This window comes from Melanostigma gelatinosum (assembly GCF_949748355.1).
Source record: "Melanostigma gelatinosum genome assembly, chromosome: 11".
In the NCBI taxonomy this organism is placed as follows: domain Eukaryota; kingdom Metazoa; phylum Chordata; class Actinopteri; order Perciformes; family Zoarcidae; genus Melanostigma; species Melanostigma gelatinosum.
In genome coordinates this window covers 15,125,136-15,146,194 of record NC_136644.1, presented here as the reverse complement: position 1 = coordinate 15,146,194, position 21,059 = coordinate 15,125,136, and the positions used below count along the sequence as shown (strand labels likewise).

General features: G+C 40.9%; 3 protein-coding genes across 4 annotated transcripts; 2 read left to right on the top strand and 1 right to left on the bottom strand.

Annotated features, from left to right (window-relative positions):
* Window positions 1-492: 492 nt before the first annotated feature.
* LOC306784710 (uncharacterized protein) lies at window positions 493-8,098 on the top strand. 2 transcript variants are annotated; one of them, XR_013772378.1, is made up of 7 exons: window positions 493-612; window positions 771-1,301; window positions 1,440-1,583; window positions 2,540-3,922; window positions 5,074-5,149; window positions 5,562-5,636; window positions 7,590-8,098. XR_013772378.1 is itself a non-coding variant. In XM_079278803.1 (6 exons), the coding sequence occupies exons 2-5, from the start codon at window positions 813-815 to the stop codon at window positions 5,146-5,148; spliced, it is 2,091 nt and encodes a 696-aa protein (XP_079134929.1). In that variant the 5' UTR covers window positions 493-612; window positions 771-812; the 3' UTR covers window position 5,149; window positions 5,562-6,598. The 2 variants fall into 2 exon arrangements, 1 of the variants encoding a protein (XP_079134929.1); XM_079278803.1 differs by lacking the exon at window positions 7,590-8,098 and having other exon boundaries at window positions 5,562-6,598.
* Window positions 7,559-9,630, bottom strand: LOC306784712 (group XIIB secretory phospholipase A2-like protein; the record flags this gene model as incomplete). Its single annotated transcript, XM_079278805.1, has 4 exons — window positions 7,559-7,677; window positions 8,139-8,304; window positions 8,583-8,671; window positions 9,369-9,630. The coding sequence occupies 4 exons, from the start codon at window positions 9,628-9,630 to the stop codon at window positions 7,559-7,561; spliced, it is 636 nt and encodes a 211-aa protein (XP_079134931.1).
* A 2,361-nt stretch (window positions 9,631-11,991) lies between these two features.
* On the top strand, window positions 11,992-20,641 carry LOC306784986 (uncharacterized protein). The gene is made up of 10 exons (XM_079279200.1): window positions 11,992-12,339; window positions 12,425-12,503; window positions 13,715-14,077; window positions 15,863-15,976; window positions 16,111-16,226; window positions 16,354-16,462; window positions 16,563-16,699; window positions 16,850-18,621; window positions 18,720-18,824; window positions 19,787-20,641. The coding sequence occupies exons 1-10, from the start codon at window positions 12,257-12,259 to the stop codon at window positions 20,095-20,097; spliced, it is 3,189 nt and encodes a 1,062-aa protein (XP_079135326.1). The 5' UTR covers window positions 11,992-12,256; the 3' UTR covers window positions 20,098-20,641.
* Window positions 20,642-21,059: the final 418 nt, after the last annotated feature.

Below are 21,059 nucleotides of genomic sequence, written 5' to 3'. Positions count from 1 at the left end.
TGACAAACTGGCATGGGATGTACACATGATGGTACGTACCCACCTACCGATTGGTGTCAAGAGGTGCCAGCGAAGAGCCCAAAGGATATTAGGACATTGCCCACCTCAGCTGCCCACCCTGCTGCCATCTGGCAAGAGATACAGAATTATCAGCTGGGATACCACCAGACTTCAGAGCAGCTTCTTTCCTTTAGGCTGTTAGACTCCTAAATTCAGCCTTTACATTTATGTTATTTCTACTTTTTAAATGTTTTTATTAGGTAGCAAAATTGGACTACAAACTGCATGTCGTTGCACAACAATAACACCTTGTAAATAGCCTTTACTCATTAGCCGAGTTATTACTGTGGTCTCGGTACTCCCTCCAGCAGGGGGCGCTGTTACCATCCACTTTTCAACACCACCGAAGCAGTAACAGCATTCTTAGCCACTCTTCCTTACGTCAAGCTAATTTTCAACACTAACGAGTGTCCTTACCTATTCCCGAAGCTTACTAAAGGTCCGTTTTGACATTTCGCTTTTCAAGAACATAGTTTTCGAAATAACACCCCCTAAAATAACCCCTTGTCCGCGATTGGACAGAGGAACGGGCAGTTTGAGTCGCAGTAGTAGGTAAACAATCTGTTAGCTGCGAGCCTAAGCTATCTAAACACAGTGTTTAACTTATCGTTACCTGTTATATCACACCATCTTACATAGAGTTTGGTTTATGCACACACAGGTCTGCTGTGAATATCCCACAGTAATCTCTCACTGTTTCTACTCTGCAGAGTGCACTGACTTCATACACCGTGAGAGAAATTGGCTTACGGATGAATCCACTCGACTGGGATCACGGTGCTGTTCGCTCATTCCAGAGAAGTCTGAGTCCAAATCACCAGAATGATGTCTACAGCAGCATGGAGGATGCTTCAGTCACCAATGAGGAGTGGCACACTTTCTGCAAATATGCAAGACTGACTGCTGATGAAACTCAAAGCAGCATGGGATGGGAGGAACTCAGTCTTCCCCTGCACAACGTTTACACTCAGGACTCAGAAGTTGAGGACGCAGATGGAGAAGCCTTTGAAATGGATGAAGAGGATCCAGAGCTGGCAAGAAAGCGGAAAGAACTGAGAGAGATAGAGGAGCAAATACTACTTAAGAAAGCTGCTATTGCCTTGAAAACAGTTGAACCGTTTGTGAAGAGCATGTCTCCAGACTTTTTCTGGAATAAATCAGCATCATGCATCGGTGCAACTCTTAGAGACAGGGTGAATTTGATTTTACAGCAACAACATCCTGTCAGCTGTCTGTTCAAGGTGAGTAAGGGATTGTTGGATCAGGTAACCAATCTGCTGTTTTAGATCATTATTTTACTTTGAGAATCAATGTTTCCAGCTTCAACTGTTTTCCAGATAATATTATAGTTTATTGTATTGCCTCTTTTTTTTTCTCAGGTCCGTTCACCCAAAGAGAGAATGAACTCATCCCGCCTGAGCAAAGATGGTCTGCTGCAGGACGACCATCCTCTGAAGCTCAGAGTGAAGGCACTAATGAAGCGGAGATGTAGCGATCCATTTGTTTTGCCAGCAAGCATCGAGGTTTGTAATGTTATTTGCAATTTTGGTTGGTCTTCTGTCTGATTAAGCACCCCGGTGAACCCCTAGGTAAAGAGGCAAGGCAAGGCAAGGCAAGGCAATTTGTATAGCACATTTCAACAACAAGGTAATTCAAAGTGCTTCACATAAAACCATTAAAAGCATCAAAACACAAGGCAAAAGAAAAGGAGATTTAAAAACAATTAAAGAAACAGTGTAAGAAATAAAATTCAGTAGTAAAAAGTAAAGGAGATTTAAAACATACATTGAAACAATAATTGATGTCTCCCTGAGACATTACGCTGCACGCAATCAACCATACACTGCCGCAATTCTGCAATTTAAAAAGAGGGGGTAGAGGGAGCCTTTTGACTGCTTGCCGGTGGGCCTTGCCTCAGACTCGCATCTCCCAGAGTAGCCTTGATGTTGATGTGGCTGTGATCCCTCGGCAGCCTACCTCAACTCCAGTCAGACCATTGCTTTCCAGCCATGTTTTTCAGCGTCGGCTGCAAGCTCAGCGTATCTCAGCTTCTTGCGCTCCTAGGCCTCCACTGCATCCTCCCAGGGCACCGTAAGCTTGATGATGTAAACGAGATGGAGGGCTTAATCCCAAATTGTAATTTTTGTGCTAGCTATACCTTCCGTCCAAAAGGACCAAAATAATGGATGATATTTGATGTCATAAATAATCTCATACTGAAGTCAAGATTTCTTAACAGACTGCCTTCTATAAATTAAAAAAAGTAATTGGGTTGTTTATTTTAGTGAAGCTACAGTAGGAGGTTTTGATTATTTGATTAATTATTGTTCTTTCAGTCTCTATAAAATTTTTGTTTGGAAAGAAAGTGGATAAAAACATTCAAACTTTCAGGAGTTGATCGTCTGGTTTTAATTTGTTTATGTCTTCATGAATTGTTTTTAACGAAGAGTAATACTTCTGTTTATCTGATTTGATCCAGGTCCCTGACCTCACACCACCTCCTTCCAGCCCAAGCATTACTTCACCAGACAACGAGAACAGCGTCAACGAGGGTTTCCTGCGCTTCCTCAGCGTTCTCAACAAAGGAGTGGACATGGACTTCCTCAGTAGGATTGTCAACGATGACAGTGTGGATCTTCCTTTGGGTGAGGAGCTCCTCAACAATCCTGTTCCTGCCGTAGAGAACAAGTCAGATCCAACCCTCAGGAGAGGGAGCCAGCAATCAGATAGTGGAGCCTCGCTGCCGGGCAGCTGTGGAGAGAGGAAATCTGACCCGCCCAGTCAAGAGAGAGCCCTCAGTGAGAGACTTTCCCCACCTAATGATGACGAGAAGAAGAATGACCGGAGTCGATCCAAGTCTCCCTCCGCAGTGAAGAAGAAAGAAGAAGAAAAAACAAAGGTGGACGAGCAGCGTGAACAGCTCCAGAATATTCTTAAATCTCTGGGATTGAGCCTGGAAGTGGAAGAGATGAGCAAATTAGCAGACCGGACTCAGGAGAGGCTGTATGGGAAGAAGCATGAAGACACAAGAGTAGAGCGGGAGAGTCGGCAGAGGGGCTCTCAAAGACATGACAGTAACTCCTCCTCCTCCTCCTCCACCTCCTCCTCCTCCTCCTCCTCCTCCTCCTCCTCCTCCTCCTCAAGATCAAGCTCTAGAAGCAACAGTCCAAGCCCCTCTCGCCGTCGGCGCTCGCGCAGCAGAGAACCAAGACGAAGGTCTGAACACAGCCGCTCGAGAGACAGAAGGGGAGATGGACTGACACTCCATGACGGTAACGAGGACAGCAAGGAAGAACAGAGGTACAGGGACGAAGACGAAAAATACCCCAAAGAAATCTCTTCTCATCAACATCCGTATCAACAAAACCATACGTATACCCAGCCAGATAACAGTTTGCCCCAAGACTCACGGTACACTGCCGACCACAGTGGCATCTACAGCGCTGATTTAAGTTCTTACTGGGCACCTACTCAGGGTGCCATTCCTCCCTTCTTTTATACGAGCGGGCCTCCTATTCCACAAAACACCTACCAACGCTTTCCTGGCTCTGTAGTGGCACCTAACGTGGATTACCCACATCAGCGTGGCTCTTTTCACGTCAACCTATTTGTGAATCCAGATCTGTCTAAGAGTGAAGGCCAAACTGGATCTGCTTCAGGCAGTCGCTGCCTGCAGGTCATCAGCACTGAGCAGCCGACATGCACAATAAGGACGAGACAACGACAACGACAACTGAGAGAAATCCAGATGGTGGAGAAGGTGGAGGCTCCACAGCTTAAAGAAGATGACACTGAAGCCAAGCAGTCGGAAGAAAAACGACCGCCAACGGACAAGGAAATTAAAGCGAACTTGAGGAAAAAGGTTGGTGGAATGTTGGTTTTATCAGCTTCCTAATGCATCTAATTTTGTGAGGTTAGATAATGGAGGTTTTGTCCCGTTCGTCTGTATGCTTGTTTTCAAGATATATCAAAGGAGTATTTCACTTAAATCTGCTGAAAAGTTGGGCCATGATGAGCTGAACAACAATTGATGCGTTTCATTTGTGGACCAGGGCCCATATTTATCAAGTGTCTCAGAGTAGGAAATCACCAATGATTGTTGGTGATGTAAATGTTTTTCCTATCTTTAGGACCAGGGGGCGTATTCATAAAGCTTCCTAGTATAAGGAGCTGCTCCTCGTGACAAAATGCTAAGAATAATCAAAGAAGAAAGAGAAAATGGTGGAAACTCACAGATGTAGGAGAAATATTCTCTAAAACGCTGAATAACAGTAAATTAATGAAACTCCACAGATGACATCGTGCAGGGAGACTGTTTGTGGTGAATTTCATTCGAGGTTCGCTCACTTCTCCAACCCATCGCAATAACGCTGTAATACCAGGAGTAAAAGTGATCACAACACTAAGATATCTGGCAACTGGATAAATGCAACGTCACTACTTATACAGGCTGTCCAGCAATCGCAGAAACGGGTGAAAGCTGAGCCATTTCCCAGTAACATTAAATAAATTACTAGAATAACCAGCATGGTAAATAAACTATCAGCGTATGAAGAGGCTACTGAGCAAGTAGGCCTAAATGTGTTCATATAGAACCTATACACAAAAGAGTGGTGCTGTTTTCTGCTTATCAAATGGTTTACGTTGGTATTTGAAATTTAAACTGTCCGAAAACTACAATATGTGATCATATTTTTAACTTTGCTGCTAAAAGTGTTGTAAAACAGCGATGTCACAGAAAGTCAGTGTACGGTAGGTCCTACTATGAGGCAGGAGGTTTTTTCCTTAAGAATGATTCTGAGATGCATGATCAAATCGGCCTCGGGCATCTTTAGGATTTCTCAACATTTTCAGAAAGGGAATTTAATGTTTTCTCATGGAGTACCGCACCTTCGTATTACATTGTTTCTTTACACATTTATCCTGTTCTTGTATAGGCCGGCAGTGCTACAACAATGTAAAACATGAATTATGTTCTGCATTGTTCAACCACTTCTATTATTTTATTTCAAGCTTGAAGCGTTTAACCAGAAGATGAAGCAGAAAGTCACACAGCAGGCCAACCCCCCCCCCCCTCAGACTGGTTGAAGTAAGTAAATCACAGTGTGACGTTACAGCGTGTGTTTTCGTCAATGAATAAATGTTCCCGCTTTGGACTGCTTCTGTTTCGTAACCACTGATCAAATACAATGTTTTTCTTCTGCAATGATTCATCGCCACCTATTTATGATTCACCAATTTAACATGAAATACGTTAAGTTTTGTTATGATGCTCCATTTGAGGCGTAAAAACAGATTCCAACCAACAAAACGTTACAGAATGTCTTTTTCTTTCTCACTTAAATTATATTTTGATAATATAGAATTAAATGTCCATTAAAAATTAAGAAATTAAGTCTTTATTAACTGCACAATGAAAAAAAGGGAACTTTGTCAGCAGCACTGAGTAACTGTCATTCGGTCTCGCGTGTTTTACTTTTTTTTTTCTCCTTTCTCTGTAGATGTGTGGATCGTCATGACAGATAATTTGAACCTGCTGTGAGCCCTGACGGACTATCATCCTCAAACTCGAACAAGTATATTTTATCTTTCTCAAAAGAATATTTTTGTGCCATTAATTGCCGGTTTGGGCTGAGACGGGTATTACCCGTGTCAGCACCACATTTCTGTGAATATTAACTACTTTATAACTCTGTTTTTAAACGGCCTTTTTTTCTTGGTGCTGTATAGGCTACATTTGATTAAACAAAGTATGTTTTGCAGGCTTTCTTAATCTGTTGATGAATATATATATTTTTATCATTAAAAGTGTCAGGTGCAGGTGTTTTGCATTCAAATTGCTTTTCCAAGTGAAGTCTTAAAAAAGTATTGAAACATTAGTAGTCGACACTAAATCGGTGCAGTTCTCTTCCGAGGTCATTCTGACCAGCTCAACACTGTAAACATTAGTTCTTTAACATGTTAATATTTATCTGTCAGTAAAGTTTAGGCAGACAAAGGACCACTAAAACGAACAAAAACAACCTCAGCTTGCAGACGTAAATGAAGCCAATTGTGACAATGGAGAGCTAGAAGCTGAAGTCTTTATTTGTGAAATGTTCAGTGTACAGTAGATGAGCCTTTTATAGACCCTTTGAGTCAACACAACCTTAACTTTCTCACCACTTTGGACTTACCCTTCAAAGGTTTGAGACTCAACGGCAATGTCTCTTTCCAGAAATTGTGATTTCAGTTTTTCAAATGTGTCTTTTGGAGCTTTGAGCACCACAAGCAGAGTGCCATATAGTCCCTGTAAGAGCCATTTTGGTGTTTTTGTTTTTGTACAACCTCCCACCACATGGGGGTGTGGTGCTGGTGTAAATCAGAGCACAGGTAATATAATCAGTGGGGTCATTGGACACAGGTTGTTGCTAATAGGCAGAAGCAAACAGTTTTTGACCGTGCACATTTAACGAATGTAAATGTTATGATTTATTGGTTCATGGACAAAATGGATAACTGAAGAGAAAGTGGTGAAACTGATTATGTGAGAAATAAAATGCCGATATTGGAAACTGGACTTCGTTATTTATGGCACGCGTCAGAACAAACATTTCAGCAACCGTAGTGACTTTTATTGGGAAGCAGCGGTCACTGCAGTCCCATTATATTCAAGAGAAGGCAGACATCTCTACAGCCGATATCTCCAAAACAAGGCAACTAACACTAAAACAATCTATTGATGAATAGGAAGAATATGTATTTTTGATTTTGGGGTGAACTGCACCTTTAAATTACAGGAGATTATAAACTGACATTAGGAGAATCAGTGTAACTATACAATACGGTTAGTCTATGTCCATTTTTAGGGGCAAAAATATAGTCATTTACTTTAAAGGAAAGTTTTCAATAGTCTGTTTAAAGTGATTGTGTACCAAAATATGAATCAATGCTGATACTACCAATAGAGTGATGATACAGTACATGCTCTAACTTCCTTAGATATAGCTATGCTGTGTTCTAAGCAGACTTACATGACAGATTGTTTATTACAACCATAAGAGACTTGAGACTTGCAAAAAATACTTTTGACCATCTCTGCTTGTGTTGAATGGTGTCAGTAGTGTACCATGAAATGAAATAATCACGTCCATGCATGTGTCCATAACATTTATTCATACTGTATACTAAGTAGAACATGGTAATACATTCCCAAAGGTATCAAGCACAAGAGGCTATGTGCCGTAAGGTTTAGTTCACGCCACAATATTTTTGCTTTTCCAAAATCATATTATGCCTTTGCCAACTGTATTGGTGCTCATACACAAACACTATTGACAAATACAGTTTTGGTTTGCAACAAAGTTGAACTTTTAACAATAACATCTACATTTTGATGCAAAGTAATGTAATGACCAGAACAATAACTTCCAAATAAATTACTCAAGTAGTCCACACAGCAGTCTTTGCAACAGCTGTTCTAGTTGATAGTGTTATAAATAGGAGAGTGTTTCATGCTTTAAAGTTCATCCTTCTCCTCTCCCTGACAGAGGCATGATGCTCTCTGGCCGTTCATGTAGGGTCTGCAGCCCAGAGTCCACACTGTGTTGAACAAGGTGTCTGCTACTGCTTCACATGCTGAGGAGAGAAAGTGACAGAAGCAGGAATGTGCAGTCAGCACACAGCAGTATGTAAGGAATAATAGGTCATATTTCACATTTTCTAAAATACACTCAGCATACAGTTAATGTCATAGTCCTCTGAATTATCAGTACTTGGCAGGTTTTAAGCATGTGAGCATTTTAATCGCTTGTATTGTATTTGAATTTCTTTCTTTCTTTAAATAGATTAGCCGATTTTTGGGGGGGATGGTAGGAAATAAAAAAATACTAGGAAGTATCACAACTGGTCATATTTTTCAGCTGTCACATACTGGGTGTATTTCAGTCCCCTCAGAGACCACAATTGTATGCAAGTAGAGCGTGTACCTAAACCAGTTGTTGAATTATTAAAGCTGAAGTTGAGGCAGAATGGTGCTGAAAAACAGGGATGGGCTCAGTAACTCAGTCCTGGGTAAAATATGGGTGAAAACAACCAACCTTCAACTTTTGACACAAAGCCAAGACTCTTCTTGAGGTCCGAGCAGATGCTGTGGAGGCACCAGCGGAACTTGGAGTCACAGCGGTACTTGTTGGAGCCGCAGGTGTCGTAACACATATCCAGCTGATTGCAACACTTGGTCATGGCAGGGATGCCCATATCCATCTGGTACACAACAGAGGTGACACATGTATTTGTATGTGGCATTCACATGTGGTTATTTTTGCTGTAAACTCAAAATATATTCCATTATGCAGTCAAATAAAGACGTTTATGGACTGTATGATAATTATTAAGGACGAAAGGTTATATATTATTTTCTTTTTGCCAAATGATGTTTTTTTGCTCCACATGTAGTTTCAGCTTTGTATATACGTATCAATCAAAATTCCAAGTTCCATAAATCCCCATGGCTTTGTCCTGAACAGACAGAAGAAGCATACCCCCTCTGGAACAGGAAGACCGAAGAAGTAGGAGCTACACCCATCAGGCTCTGGCATCTGGTAGCCAGGACGAGGAATAGGATCTTTACCTGAAAGGAGAAGCAGACACAATATCAGATGTAGGTCATGTATTACAGCAGTTAGAAAACCACATGGGTTTAAAGTTGACCCATGCACATAGAGAGACAAAGGTTACTTATTTGGTTCACGTGTTATTAGTAACCTTCCCCAGTCACTGCATGAATCATTATGGGGTCACAGTCCATTTCCAGATGATAACAGCTATGATAACAATGGTGATATGATTATCAGTGCAATTTACAAAAATGATACATTCAATGTGGTGAAGTGTAATCAAATGAACACTCTTCTTGTGAGAAACATGGCAATTAAAAGGCTTTCATTTGAGACGTATATGTTCTGTTTATGTATTTTGTTTAGGTAGAAGAGGCAGATTTTTTTTGCAAATATTCAATATCTATGACTTTAACAATTTGATTCCAAAAAGGAAGACATGTTTTCTCTTGAAGGACTTTATTGTTATTGGGGTGGAAACACTATCAACTGGAGCATAGGACACCCAACCCTTAGACTAACCCTTTCCACTGAACGTAATCAGTATTAAGGGGATAGTGCAGTAATACATTTCCTCCTTTCAATTTAAATTAAATTGTAAAATATTTTGAAGCTCTAAAATGATATATCAGTGGTGGTCCACAGCGGCTGATCAATATCAGTATCATTCTAACGCTAAACTATACGTACTCATCCATTTAACCAACTTACCATATCGACAGTGGTATTGGCACACTCCATCACGTCCACCCATGAACTCCAGCAACGAATCAAAGTATCCGCCGACTGACTCAAAGCTGTCTCTGAGGGAGTTCATTCCCCACTCTGCGTCCTCGTCCTCCGCCTGTGTGCCATCAGAGGCCTGGCCCTGTGGTGGTGGTGCGGTTGCAGCAGGGTTCTCGGCATCTTCACTGACAGCACTGTGGATGAACAGGCCCAGCAGGAGGGGAGCAATAAGAGCCCAACGGGTCATTCTGTTGCTCAGACAGCTCAATATGGACAGTTAAGAGTTGAGAGACTGAAGGGAAACACAAACAGAGGCAAAACCAAAGTGTCTGTGACCTGAACTTTGAGCCCGACACAGGGACGGCCTTCTATGTGGAGGAACAAAGTCCAGGCTCTATCGCTATCTCTTTGATTAACGAGAAGCAGAGTGTGCTTGTTCACCATTCAGCCGAGGGGATTCAATTACATGTAAGATTGAATTGCTCTTGACAGTAACAAAGAGACGCAAACTGGATAGAGTGGATTTGATTTATTCTAACCCAAAACCATAGACCCAACTTTTTATGTTAAATATACATCAGTGTATTTGCTAAAGCATTTAAATGAGAGACTGTGTTGTGGGTGTTGTAGTACAGACCAGTCTTATATTTTCATTTCAGTATATTAGTCTGTCAAATCTGTAGCCAAACCAAATCTCAAAGTACAGTTGCACTCATAATTATTCAACCCCCATGGAAAATTAGGTTCATTGGCAAAATTGACTAGCTGTTTTCAATAAACAACTCAAAAAAGGACAAACAAGGCTCAACACAACTAATACTACAAGTGGTTTCTCTGGCTTATTAATATGCAGGCACATTGGAGCCTATGGGTCAGCGGTATGTTTGGAGGAGAAAGAACAAAGCATACACTGAGAAGAACACCCTGTCGACAGTGAAGCATGGCGGTGGCTCGGTGATGCTCTGGGGCTGCTTTGCTTCTTCTGGCACTGGAAACCTGCAGCGTGTGGAGGGCAAGATGGATTCAATCAAGTATCAGGAAATCCTAGGAAAAAACGTCATGCCATCTGTGATGAAGCTGAAGCTTGAGCGTCATTGGACATTCCAACAAGACAATGATCCCAAGCACAACCTCAAAGTCCACCAAGGCTTGGTTTCAGAAAAGGTCCTGGAAGATTCTACAGTGGCCATCACAGTCGCCTGACTTGAAAATCCACAGAAAATCTCTGGTTAGATTTGAAGAAGGCGGTTGCAGCACGCAAACCCAAGAATATTCGAGAGCAGGAGGCCATTGCTAAGATTCCTGAGGAACGCTGTCAGAAATGGTGTCTAGCTATGCATCACGTTTGCATCAGGTCATAACAGCAAAAGGGTGCTCTACTAAGTACTAAAGATGCTTGTCATGAAGGGGTTGAATCATTTTGAGACTGCAGTAGTCATGAAAAGTGGCATTTTGTGTTGAATTTGGAGAAACCACTTGTAGTATTAGTTGTGTTGAGCTATTTAAATGGTCCTTGTTTGAGTTGTTTATTGAAAACAGCTGAAAGTTTGTCAATTTTGCCAATCATTTTGAGTGCAACTGTATTTCATCACAGAACAACAAGTAATGAAGATAATTGTAACGTGACAACTCACGGGACAATAAAGGTTATATTTGCGCTAAATTTGATAATTGACAAGGAAGACAGACCAGCAGATACTTCTCATGTACAACCATTGATTTTCACAAAGAGCATGGTTTATGTTCTCAATGGAACATGCACAATTCAAACTGGGGAATACAATAATAAACATAAACTAATCACTTAACACAGGTGGAGAGTCAGAGATAGGAATGGGAGTCGAATAAAGGCTACAAAAACAAAAGACGGATAAAATAACATGTAACATAGTCATCAAAATAATAAAAACTGAGATATAAAACAAGGTAGTGTCTTGGCACTTTTGTTGGCTACAATTTAAAGTCATTATTAAAGTGTGTACAGTTAAAATGAGTCTCTTTCCATTTCCTAGTTGGATATGATATTTAGTCTATAAGTAGCCTAATACTACAGGCCTTTTTCACAGCAGACGTTTTGACTCATTATAGTCGGAAAAGCACACGTGTTACTGATAACATTCACAATTATAATGGCTCTGTTTAATTCAAGTGTCCAAATAAGCCATGACAGTGTGACAATGAGCCAGCACACATTAATACCAGGGCCCTGAAACTGGAGCACATAATTGGAACTCAGCCATTATTAGTTTTGTTATTTACATTTTTTAGTTACATGTAAAAATGTCTTCCGTTAACAGACAGACTTTCGTGGAATTTGCTATTATAATAGACCATCAACCCAACCCAGAGCTGCATCACAAAACACATTTTGTTCTAAGAATCAGCAACAGGGTATGTACTATATGTATTGTAATCCTAAAGTTCAGCATACATTATGTACCATATATATCCTGCGATACATATTTATACCGCTAGATGTCTTCAAGTATCAGGGTCTTCGGTCTACACCCCCCTCTGTCCGTACTTGGTAGAGTCCAGGGACATGACGTCTTTCTCAAACACGGAAGAAGAGGTGAACGAAGCTGGAACGATGGAGTGAGTCATGTGATACACACATTTACTGGACCGCAAATCAAACTTAAACGTATGTTTGGCATTTCAGGCCTGAACAGAAAAGCAGGGTAGGATAGGTGATACATGGGGGAGACTAAAGCAGCTTTGTTTTAGTTCTTGTTTTATGGGCGCGAGGCAGCATTCCCCTCTTTGCAGGTGGCTGTTAAATTGTTTTTTACTTAATAACTTCTGTGGCCACAGCCACATCTTGCTAGTCTTTCCACCAGAAGAAACAAATAACTAATGACGAGCAAAATAAAATGGCTTTCGCAAACCTGTTCACGGGACTAGCTGCTGTCGAAGAAGGTGTCAAGAACCCTGGTCCACCCGCCTTTACGCACAGGTGACGGTATTTAACTGTAGTTGGCCATTAGCTGTAATGTGCATGTTATGGTCATTATTAATTAAACATGTATTCTGTTTTGCAGGAACGAGACTGGGAGTGGTCAGAGAGGCAATGCCAGAAAGAGGAAAATCCAGGTTGAGCATACTGGCCCTTATAAAAAGGTGAGATGAGCTTTAACTAATATTAACTTAATTTATTGTCATTGTTTGTGGTGCCATTTTTCGACATAGGATAAACATTATATGTGGAGGGTTAATTAAGGGGTCTCACATTCTGAAGAAAGAAGCTGCCTTTTAATATCCGTTGGGCTCTTCGCAGGCAGCTCTTGTCATATCACTGATTCTGGGTAGATGGGTACCAATGATGTTCTGAGCAGTTTAAATCACCCGCAGTAGAGCCCTCCTGTCCTTTGCTGTGCACATCTCATGCCAGTTTGTAATGTTTCCAATCAGGATGCTTTCTATTTATTAAAGTTGGGTCCTTGTTGCAAAAGATTTATGTCGCATTTTTTTAAAGTGATTTTGTTGACTGCACCATTACATCACAGGGAAGATTCTAGGTTTATGCATCGTTGTAGATGCACTCGGCTTCCAGTTTATGTGATGCACCCAGCTAATACTAATGCAGCTTAATTAATACAACAGCCCTGCAATAAAGCTGACACCCGTGAAGGTTATAATGCTGTAACATTTCAGTGTTGGCTAATGCAAGAGAAAGAGTTGAATTCTTGCACACTGGCGGCATAGTTTGTTGGAGATACGTTTCTGTAATGTAGGTTTTTGTCATCTGTCAAATTCACAATATGAAAGATCAAATCAACACTTGAGTCAATTACAATAATCAATTATTTTTAATTTTGAAATGAGACGAACAGCAGAACTCAAATGAAAGAGGAAAATTTAAGAAAAATGAATAAAGATGAGATTGGCATTTTAAACAGGATTGTTGCAAGAAGGCAAAACGATATGGCCAAAATGAAATCAATGAATTGATGAGAAAAAAAGATTCAATTACTATTAAGGAAATCTGATGTTCATAGTCAAATAGTACACACAACTTTATTTAGTGTTCCGTCATTGATATTGTTTATTAGTCAAAATATTTGTAACTCCTCCCAGTATGATGCAATGCAATACACTTCAACAGCCTCACAAACTGTAGACTTCAAATTTGAATAGCTACATCTTTTAGTGCAGAAATGTAATATTGCAAGCATTCGTTTCCTCTTGGTCTACTTGCACCTTTGTGTAAGTTATGCGGGGTTTGTGCTGCTTGTCTGCACAACAAGTACTTCCCAAACTTAAAAAGGTTGTCTTACAATATTAACAGGCATGTCCTTGACATTTAATTTCTTTGCATTTTCTTTCCACAGAAGCTATGTCACGAAGTCCAGACAACCAGAACTTCTAATGCTGCATCCTTCAGAGAAGATGACTTTAAGGCCATACACCACAATATCCATAACACTGATAGCGGACATGCAAGTGCTGGCTTCACCAAAGAAGTGATACATAATCATAGTTATAAACCTGGCCACAATAACAAAGGTCAGAATTACACGACTAAAAATAACCATAATGTGAACAAGCAGCAGAAAAACAAGCCGGAGTGGCCGAAAAATCATCATCATCAACAGAAGGATCGATGGAGGCCTGCCAATAGAGGTGGAAGCCGTCAGACTCAACCTACTTGGGGACAAGGTGGAAGATACAGACAAAATAGAAATGACAAGCAGGTAAGGAAGAGTGTCAGCCTTGCAGAGTCCTTTTGCATGCCTACTGAAAACAGGGCCGACTGTATATTGTCAAAAACAAAGCCAAAGAACTTTTTTAAAACCGGGGCAGATGATGGGATGAAAAGTCACAGCGCTAAAAGGCTTTTGATAGCCAATCTACTTGCTGATGGTCTCATTTACTTATGTAGGTCATATAGAGCAGGGGTTCTTAACCTTTTTCATCTCTGGGCCCAACTTTTCAAGGACAAAGTGTCCCGGGGCCCATTCAAATATTAACACTATTAGTTTAACTAATTGATCTCACTCTTGGTTTGATTTGTATTCAATAACTATATTGTTACCTGTTCAACTACACCCCTATTTTGGAGCAAAACCGCCTAAAATGACATACCCAAATTAAAATGGCTGTAGCTTCTGAACCACTCTGACTATATACATCAAAAGTGTCAGAACACCTGTAGGTCATACAGAAACAGAGCAGTGGGCCTTTGGAGTCAGTAAAAATTGAAGATTTTTGTCCGCATAAAATAAAAAAGTATCTTTCAGTATAAATAACTGCCTGTGGCTGTATCTGTACAGGTAAAGGACAGTATAGGGATGTAACTACACTATCAGTGAACAACTGCCTCAAATTTGAAGAAGATTGGACAAAGTATGACCATTCTACAGTGTTTCTTCCATGAAGAGATCCAGGCGGAGCTCTAAAAGGATATTTGGAGACCCAAATGGACACATGGTAACCAAATGATATTCTGACACACTAAAGGTGTTTCTCCCTTTATATTTTGATATTATATGATTTTCCTTTTATTTTTAGCTTTTGCAAATTGCAAAAACTATGTATATATGGTCGAAGACGTGGTGTGTGAGTAGCAGACTTGCTGTGCTTAATGGCTGCGACCGAGCGCACGATCGAGTGTGCGGGCACTTCAGTTACGCAAAGGTTATACGTTGGTTTACGGCTTACGTAAGAAACAGTCATGGTTTGTACTATAAGTACTAGCGTTTTCTGAAGCCACTAGCTCCATGGTAACATCTGCTAGCACATTGTCGGGTCTGTAATGTGTATTTTTCCGTCTAAATGCTGCAAGATCTGACTTGCAGTGGTTATGGCGACTTTGGACAGTGTGTTTTGGCTCCTTTTGTGAAAATTCCATAATAAATGAAAGAAAATCGATGATTTCTTTGCAAAGATGAGGATTTTGGGCATGCTGGGATACCAAACACGACCATGTTTTGTGACGTAGTTTGCGCAAGCAAGCCGTAGGAACGGAAGGGGAGGGGATCGAGTACGCCGGCGTCATCGCGGAGTTGAACAGGCAAAGCCCTTGTTAAATAAATGAGATGATACACAATGTGATGGTCACAAAGACATTTATTTATCATGTGTATGTAAACCTGCATACACAACAAGAAGCCCAACAGGCTTTCCCACGAGTGTAGGATGTTTTGTCGCTACATGTCTCTTTAGTTTCGAAGGCTTCAGTGCTTTAGTTTGATAGCAGTAGCCCACATTCCACACACTGAGCACTCGGCTCTGCCTCGTTGCCTCCGTTCACAAAGCCGTACTTAATAAAGTCAGGATTGTACTTGCGCACACATTTAGACTTTTGGGGGGGGGGGGGGGGGGGGGGGGGGGTATGGCACCACTGTCGCAAACGAAAGCTTAAATACACCACTGATATTAGTTCAAGGGGTCAAAAAAAAAGCTTCCTTGAGAACGTTTTAATCATGTATTAATTCAAAATGTTTGAATCTTAACGTTATGCTCATCTTTCCTCTCAGGGCGTCCAAGTGAAACGTCCAAAGTTAATGTCACAGGAATTCAAGGACCAGAATGGCGTGTTGGTGGATGGGCGGTTAATTTGTCGACATTTCCTTTGGGGACGGTGCATCAAGGCAGGTTATGTTAAACATGTATATATATTTAAAAAGTTATGTAATACCAAAGTTGACATGTCTAAGTAACTTATAGGATAGAACAGTGTCATTATTTTTTGGCCTTTATTGAGTGTCATTATAACCTCACACAGGAGGACGACTGCCAACTGGAACATGTTAAGGGATCCAATAATCTCGTCAAAGAAGCGTGCAAGTACTACGTTCAAGGAGTCTGCACAAAGGAGGAGAGCTGCCCATACATGCATAATATCCTTTGGTTGAACAGCAATGATCTGTAGATTTTTCATAAACCCATTGCAGTTATAGGTCTTGTACTATTTGTCAGAAAACTCAGGGTTGTTAAATATCTAATATTTCCTTGACTAAGCTGCACAGTCATTTCCTTGCAAGTTCTTCCACAGAAAAGGAAAATGTTCTCAAGGAGCGGATTGCAAGTTTTCCCACGAGCCACTTAATGACGTCACAAACCAACTGTTGCATGAGGTGTGTGTAAGAATACACTCATGCTAATGTTCTTACAATGTTTTATAGGCATTGCTGTGTGCTGAAAGCAATTGCATGTCTTCCCTTCTTCTCACTGCAGGTATTGAAACGTGATGATGACCTCTATGCACTTTCAAAAAAAGCTGAACAGGAGCCGTCCGGACAGCCAGAAAACACAGATGAGCCAGAAATTACAGAAGCAAGTAGGACTTCTGATACACTCCTGCAACCACTCAGGTATGCACATCCAAACCTTAACTTGTCATTGTGATTCTGTAAATGCATCAATGTAATTCTTTCATTGGAATTCATCTAGTGATCAATCGTTGATACCAGTTATGATAAAAGTAAGTAGCATGCTGATTTTTTTTTTTTTTTTTTTTGTAGGCCTATCTTTTACAACAGCGGAGAAACAAATGCTGAGAAGGACTGTCAGACTAAAGAGCTGGCTGATATCATGGAGGAAGTTGTCCCACCAAATGCATCAGATGCTGCCCAACCTCACCTCCCTCTGTCAAGTAACCTTAAACATGAGGAGCCAGTTTGTTATTCAGTTGCAGCAGTGCTTGGACCTCAACTATTCAAACCGTTCCCTAGTTTCTTTACAACTCCAGGAAGTCATGAGTCTGCCAGTTCAGTCTCTGCAAACCAAAGCAAAGTTCCCTACTCTGTGGATGCTGTTCTCAGGTCTTGTAAATCAGTGGAATATTCTACCTTTAGACACTCACCTACCCCTCCTTCTGCACAGACTGTGTCCTATACCCCAAAAACTGACTTTGAAGAGGTTACTGAGCCCATGCTAAGCTCAGAAACCCAAGATGAGAAGGTCTTGCATTCGGTAAATACCAGAAATGGGGTGAACAATTCCCAGGAAAAAGTATTCAAGAGCCTGTCATCCCTCCAAGTGCACACCAGTGTGCTTTCAAAGAACTGTCTTACTCTGGCCTCCAGGGATAACAAGACACGAGGTGGCAATATGCCAGAGTCGATGAAACCTGCTCAAAGAGCTGCTCATGAAGTCAAGTCGGAGTTGCTTTATTCTCCTGTTACTGTAGCAGAGAACTCTGTGTTATCCAAAGGAGATATGAAAAGATGCATGCGCCTGCCTTTGGATAGTACATGCTCTGACACCTGTAAAAGTGAAGGTGTTCTTCCTTTTGGACGCACTAATCGCAAAAGCATTTTTTCAAGGCCATCAAGTCAGACATCGACTTCCAAACGTCCTACAGAGTTGAGGCCAAATCTCTCTGTTCTGACGTCTGACTCACAAGCCTCAACGAAGCCTTTTTCTCCTTCAGGTTTCACCGACTTTATAGTTGGAGCTGCTGTTCCTGTTAAACCTGTCACCAGCGCCTTTAAGACAAGTGCTTCTAAAAACTCTGGCAGTCGTCATTTTGTAGAAAAACAACCCGTTGAGATCCACCTGCACTCCAAAAAAACACAATCTGTTCTCAACCATGAGACACCTTATTCAACTGCCATCACAGCAGAGTGCAGCAGTAAAACAGCACATTGTGGTGATTTGGCAGTTGGATGTAAAAAGACCCTGAAAAGACCCTTTCATAGCCTTTTTGCAAGCCCCATTACTGACAGTGTAATGCAGCCAAAAGACGATTCTGGACCAGATTCCCCTTGTCCTCGAGGCTTCATCCAATCTTCCTGTCCTGCTCCACAGCCTGCAGGTTGCAGAAGTAATAGTGTTCAAAGTGCAGTTGAACCTGACAAAGCCCCTGCCAGGTCCTTCCTCGGCCTTTTCGCTGCCCCTCCCAGTGCTGCTCCTCTCCCGTGCATCCAATCTCACCCAGATTATTCAAGGCCTTCCTCCTGCTCTCAACAGTCAAACCAGTCAGTTGATAATACATCTCCTTCATCAAACTCCAAACCAAGAGCTTCTGATTTAGAGACGCCTCTCCAACACCAGCTTAGAACTGTCAAAGAAATCTCCTGTGCGACAAGATCCTCCTATTTCTCTCCTAATCCTAAAATAGAGAATGAAGACAGCGCAACGGAGCACATAAATAAACCTACAAAGCAGCTGCTTAATCCTGTGAGTAGCTTTGATTCTCTCTGTGAGGTATCTACCAGTATAATTCCTTGTGGTAACAGTCCATCTAGAACCCATGCTCAGCAGCAGCTGCCCGCCATTGCATCCCACAAAGGTAAGGATGTGCTCAACACTGCTTACAAATACCGGTGTGAAATTCTGACTTGCACAACTGAAATATGTTGTCAATGCCTCATTTCGTTGGATCTGAAGTTGCAGACGCTGCAAATTCAGTTCTGAAGACTCTCTTCCTGTGCCTGAGCCCGTACCAACAGGATGAAGAGCAGCAGGACCGTTTTCAGATCGGTGTCACTTCAGGTATGCTGTTTACTCATTCCTGTTGAAGAGATGTATATTAACTAGTGCAGGGCCCTTTGAAAATGTGCCCGTTCAGAAGAGGCTGAATGCTGGGCCTGTGGTGTTTCTGCTCATACAAACACACTCAGCACTGTGGTCTGCTACTCACGGTCAGAAACGACAGGGAAAGACACTCTGGTGCAGGAAACAACACCATGGGCAGACTTATCCGTTAATGTAAGCAACCCCAAACTAAAAGGGCCCCCGACAGCTATTGATTTACTATGGTGTTCAGATGTGAAAAATATGAAATTATTATTATTGTAAGTCAATGTACCTTGAAATCAATTACAAAAAAAGGCTCTTAATACAACTCAAAAATATGCAACTCAACTGTATACGACTGACTGTATACTTCTACTAAGTATTGTAGTACTACATTTAACTGACAGAAATGTGACTGGTTACGTTGCAGATTTAAATATGACTCTCAAACATGATGCATCATTTATTTATTTAGCTAGTATTATATTAGAATTGATAAGTGACATTAAGTACATTTGAGTACCTTGTGCTGATAATGCCGCGCTCTCACTGTTCATTTCAAATGTTTGAATGCATGACATACTGCACAGTATTAATAGTTTTACTTCAGAAAAGAAGTTTTGAGTAGCTCTCATCTTCTACCACTCTCAGTTAGAGAAAGGGTTGAAAGTAAATCCAAAGCACAGGGTTTTCCTGGGACAAAATCTGCACCTGAAAAACACACCCAAGTTGTGGTTACTCGCGGTCAGAAACATCAGGGAAATACACTTCGTGAATTTAAACACACTTTAGATGCTTGGGGCTTTATTTTTGGAATTTCCATTGGTCACTGTCACGCTCTATGGTTCTAGTTGTGTTGTATCCCACATTTCTCTGGATAATGTGTGGCTGCTCATAACGTTGTGCCTCTTTCTCCTGTTATTGTTTGTAATTTGCAGACTCAAGACTCCCAGTCACTGAGAAAACAGTTGCACACTCAACAGAGCACCAGCCGTCTCTCCAAATCCCCTTGGAGGCAACAGTTGGATCTACCCCCAGCAGTCCGGGAACAAATGAACTTCAGGTGAGAAACGCAGGCGCACACAACATGCCGTGCAAACCAGTGGCGTCACTGATGCAGCGTCACACCCGCCCAAGACCGAAGCTCGCATCAGAGGAAGTACCGTGGGTAAATAGGGACGTGGTGGTCACACCACTAAAGGACCTTTTCAAGACTTTAGAAACCACTGTTTTCCATTTTGGACATTAACGTTGGATTACTTTCATGTTAAATCTTACTCATGATCTTTATTAATTTTGCCTTGTGGTCAGTCATAACAACCGTGTTATGAGAGCGCACATATTTAAGTCTTGTTCTTTATTCAGCATCTACAGTCTTCTTTGAATTTATAGTTTTGTGCAGCTTTAAGACTTATTAAGACTTTGTGTAGTACCAACATTGTAATAATTGTAATAATTAAACATTCAAATATTTTAAGTTTATTTTACATTTTACTTACAATAATACAATATTTCTACAATGGTGCTACATTAATAAACTTCTTGCAAAAATTGCCTTCTGATTTGTCTTTTGAAGTTTGTGGTTGTACCAAAAATTGATGGCAAAATCTTCAACTTATATTTGTTTTCTATGTTCATGTTTCTCAGGTATCACAGATATAAACAACTCTAGACTTAAATAAGGGTTTCTGCTGGTTTATTAAACAGAATTTAAAAAATAGTACTCGCAACTTCAAAGATTTTCCTTTTGATACCATGTATTGTTTTACATCTTTGGCAATGACAAATAAATACATTTCATCAGTACTATACTACAAAATGTCTATGCTGTGCTTGTGTACAGGAATGTTGGTGACATACACTGATAATATATCATTGCACAGATTTGTTGATATGAATATGTTGTAATAACTAGCGAGTGGCCTCAACATGTGAGAGGGGAGGGAGCAGGTGCAGTTGGGCGGGGGGGTGAAGGGAGCTTCATCATGAGCCTTGATCGTGAATCACAGAAGTTGGTGTCGCGTAATTACACTGTAGAACTAGACAAACGATTGATGTGGAAGAACAATATACTCATTATTTTCGCTTCATTTTAAAACTATTATGATTGTATGATGGTAATTTCAGTTATTGTTCTACTGACTCATTCTTCCGTGCATGTTTGTCTCTTACTGCTTTTCAGATGTGCATATTTGAAATTCATCTCAAGTT

Coding starts and splice junctions, on each gene's coding strand:
- LOC306784710 (XM_079278803.1), top strand. CDS start 813: ATGAATCCACTCGACTGGGATCACGGTGCTGTTCGCTCATTCCAGAGA. Junction 1,584..2,539: donor TTTTGCCAGCAAGCATCGAG/GTTTGTAATGTT, acceptor GATTTGATCCAG/GTCCCTGACCTCACACCACC. Junction 3,923..5,073: donor AAGCGAACTTGAGGAAAAAG/GTTGGTGGAATG, acceptor TTTTATTTCAAG/CTTGAAGCGTTTAACCAGAA.
- LOC306784986 (XM_079279200.1), top strand. CDS start 12,257: ATGGCTTTCGCAAACCTGTTCACGGGACTAGCTGCTGTCGAAGAAGGT. Junction 12,340..12,424: donor CCACCCGCCTTTACGCACAG/GTGACGGTATTT, acceptor TCTGTTTTGCAG/GAACGAGACTGGGAGTGGTC. Junction 18,622..18,719: donor CGCCATTGCATCCCACAAAG/GTAAGGATGTGC, acceptor TTGGATCTGAAG/TTGCAGACGCTGCAAATTCA.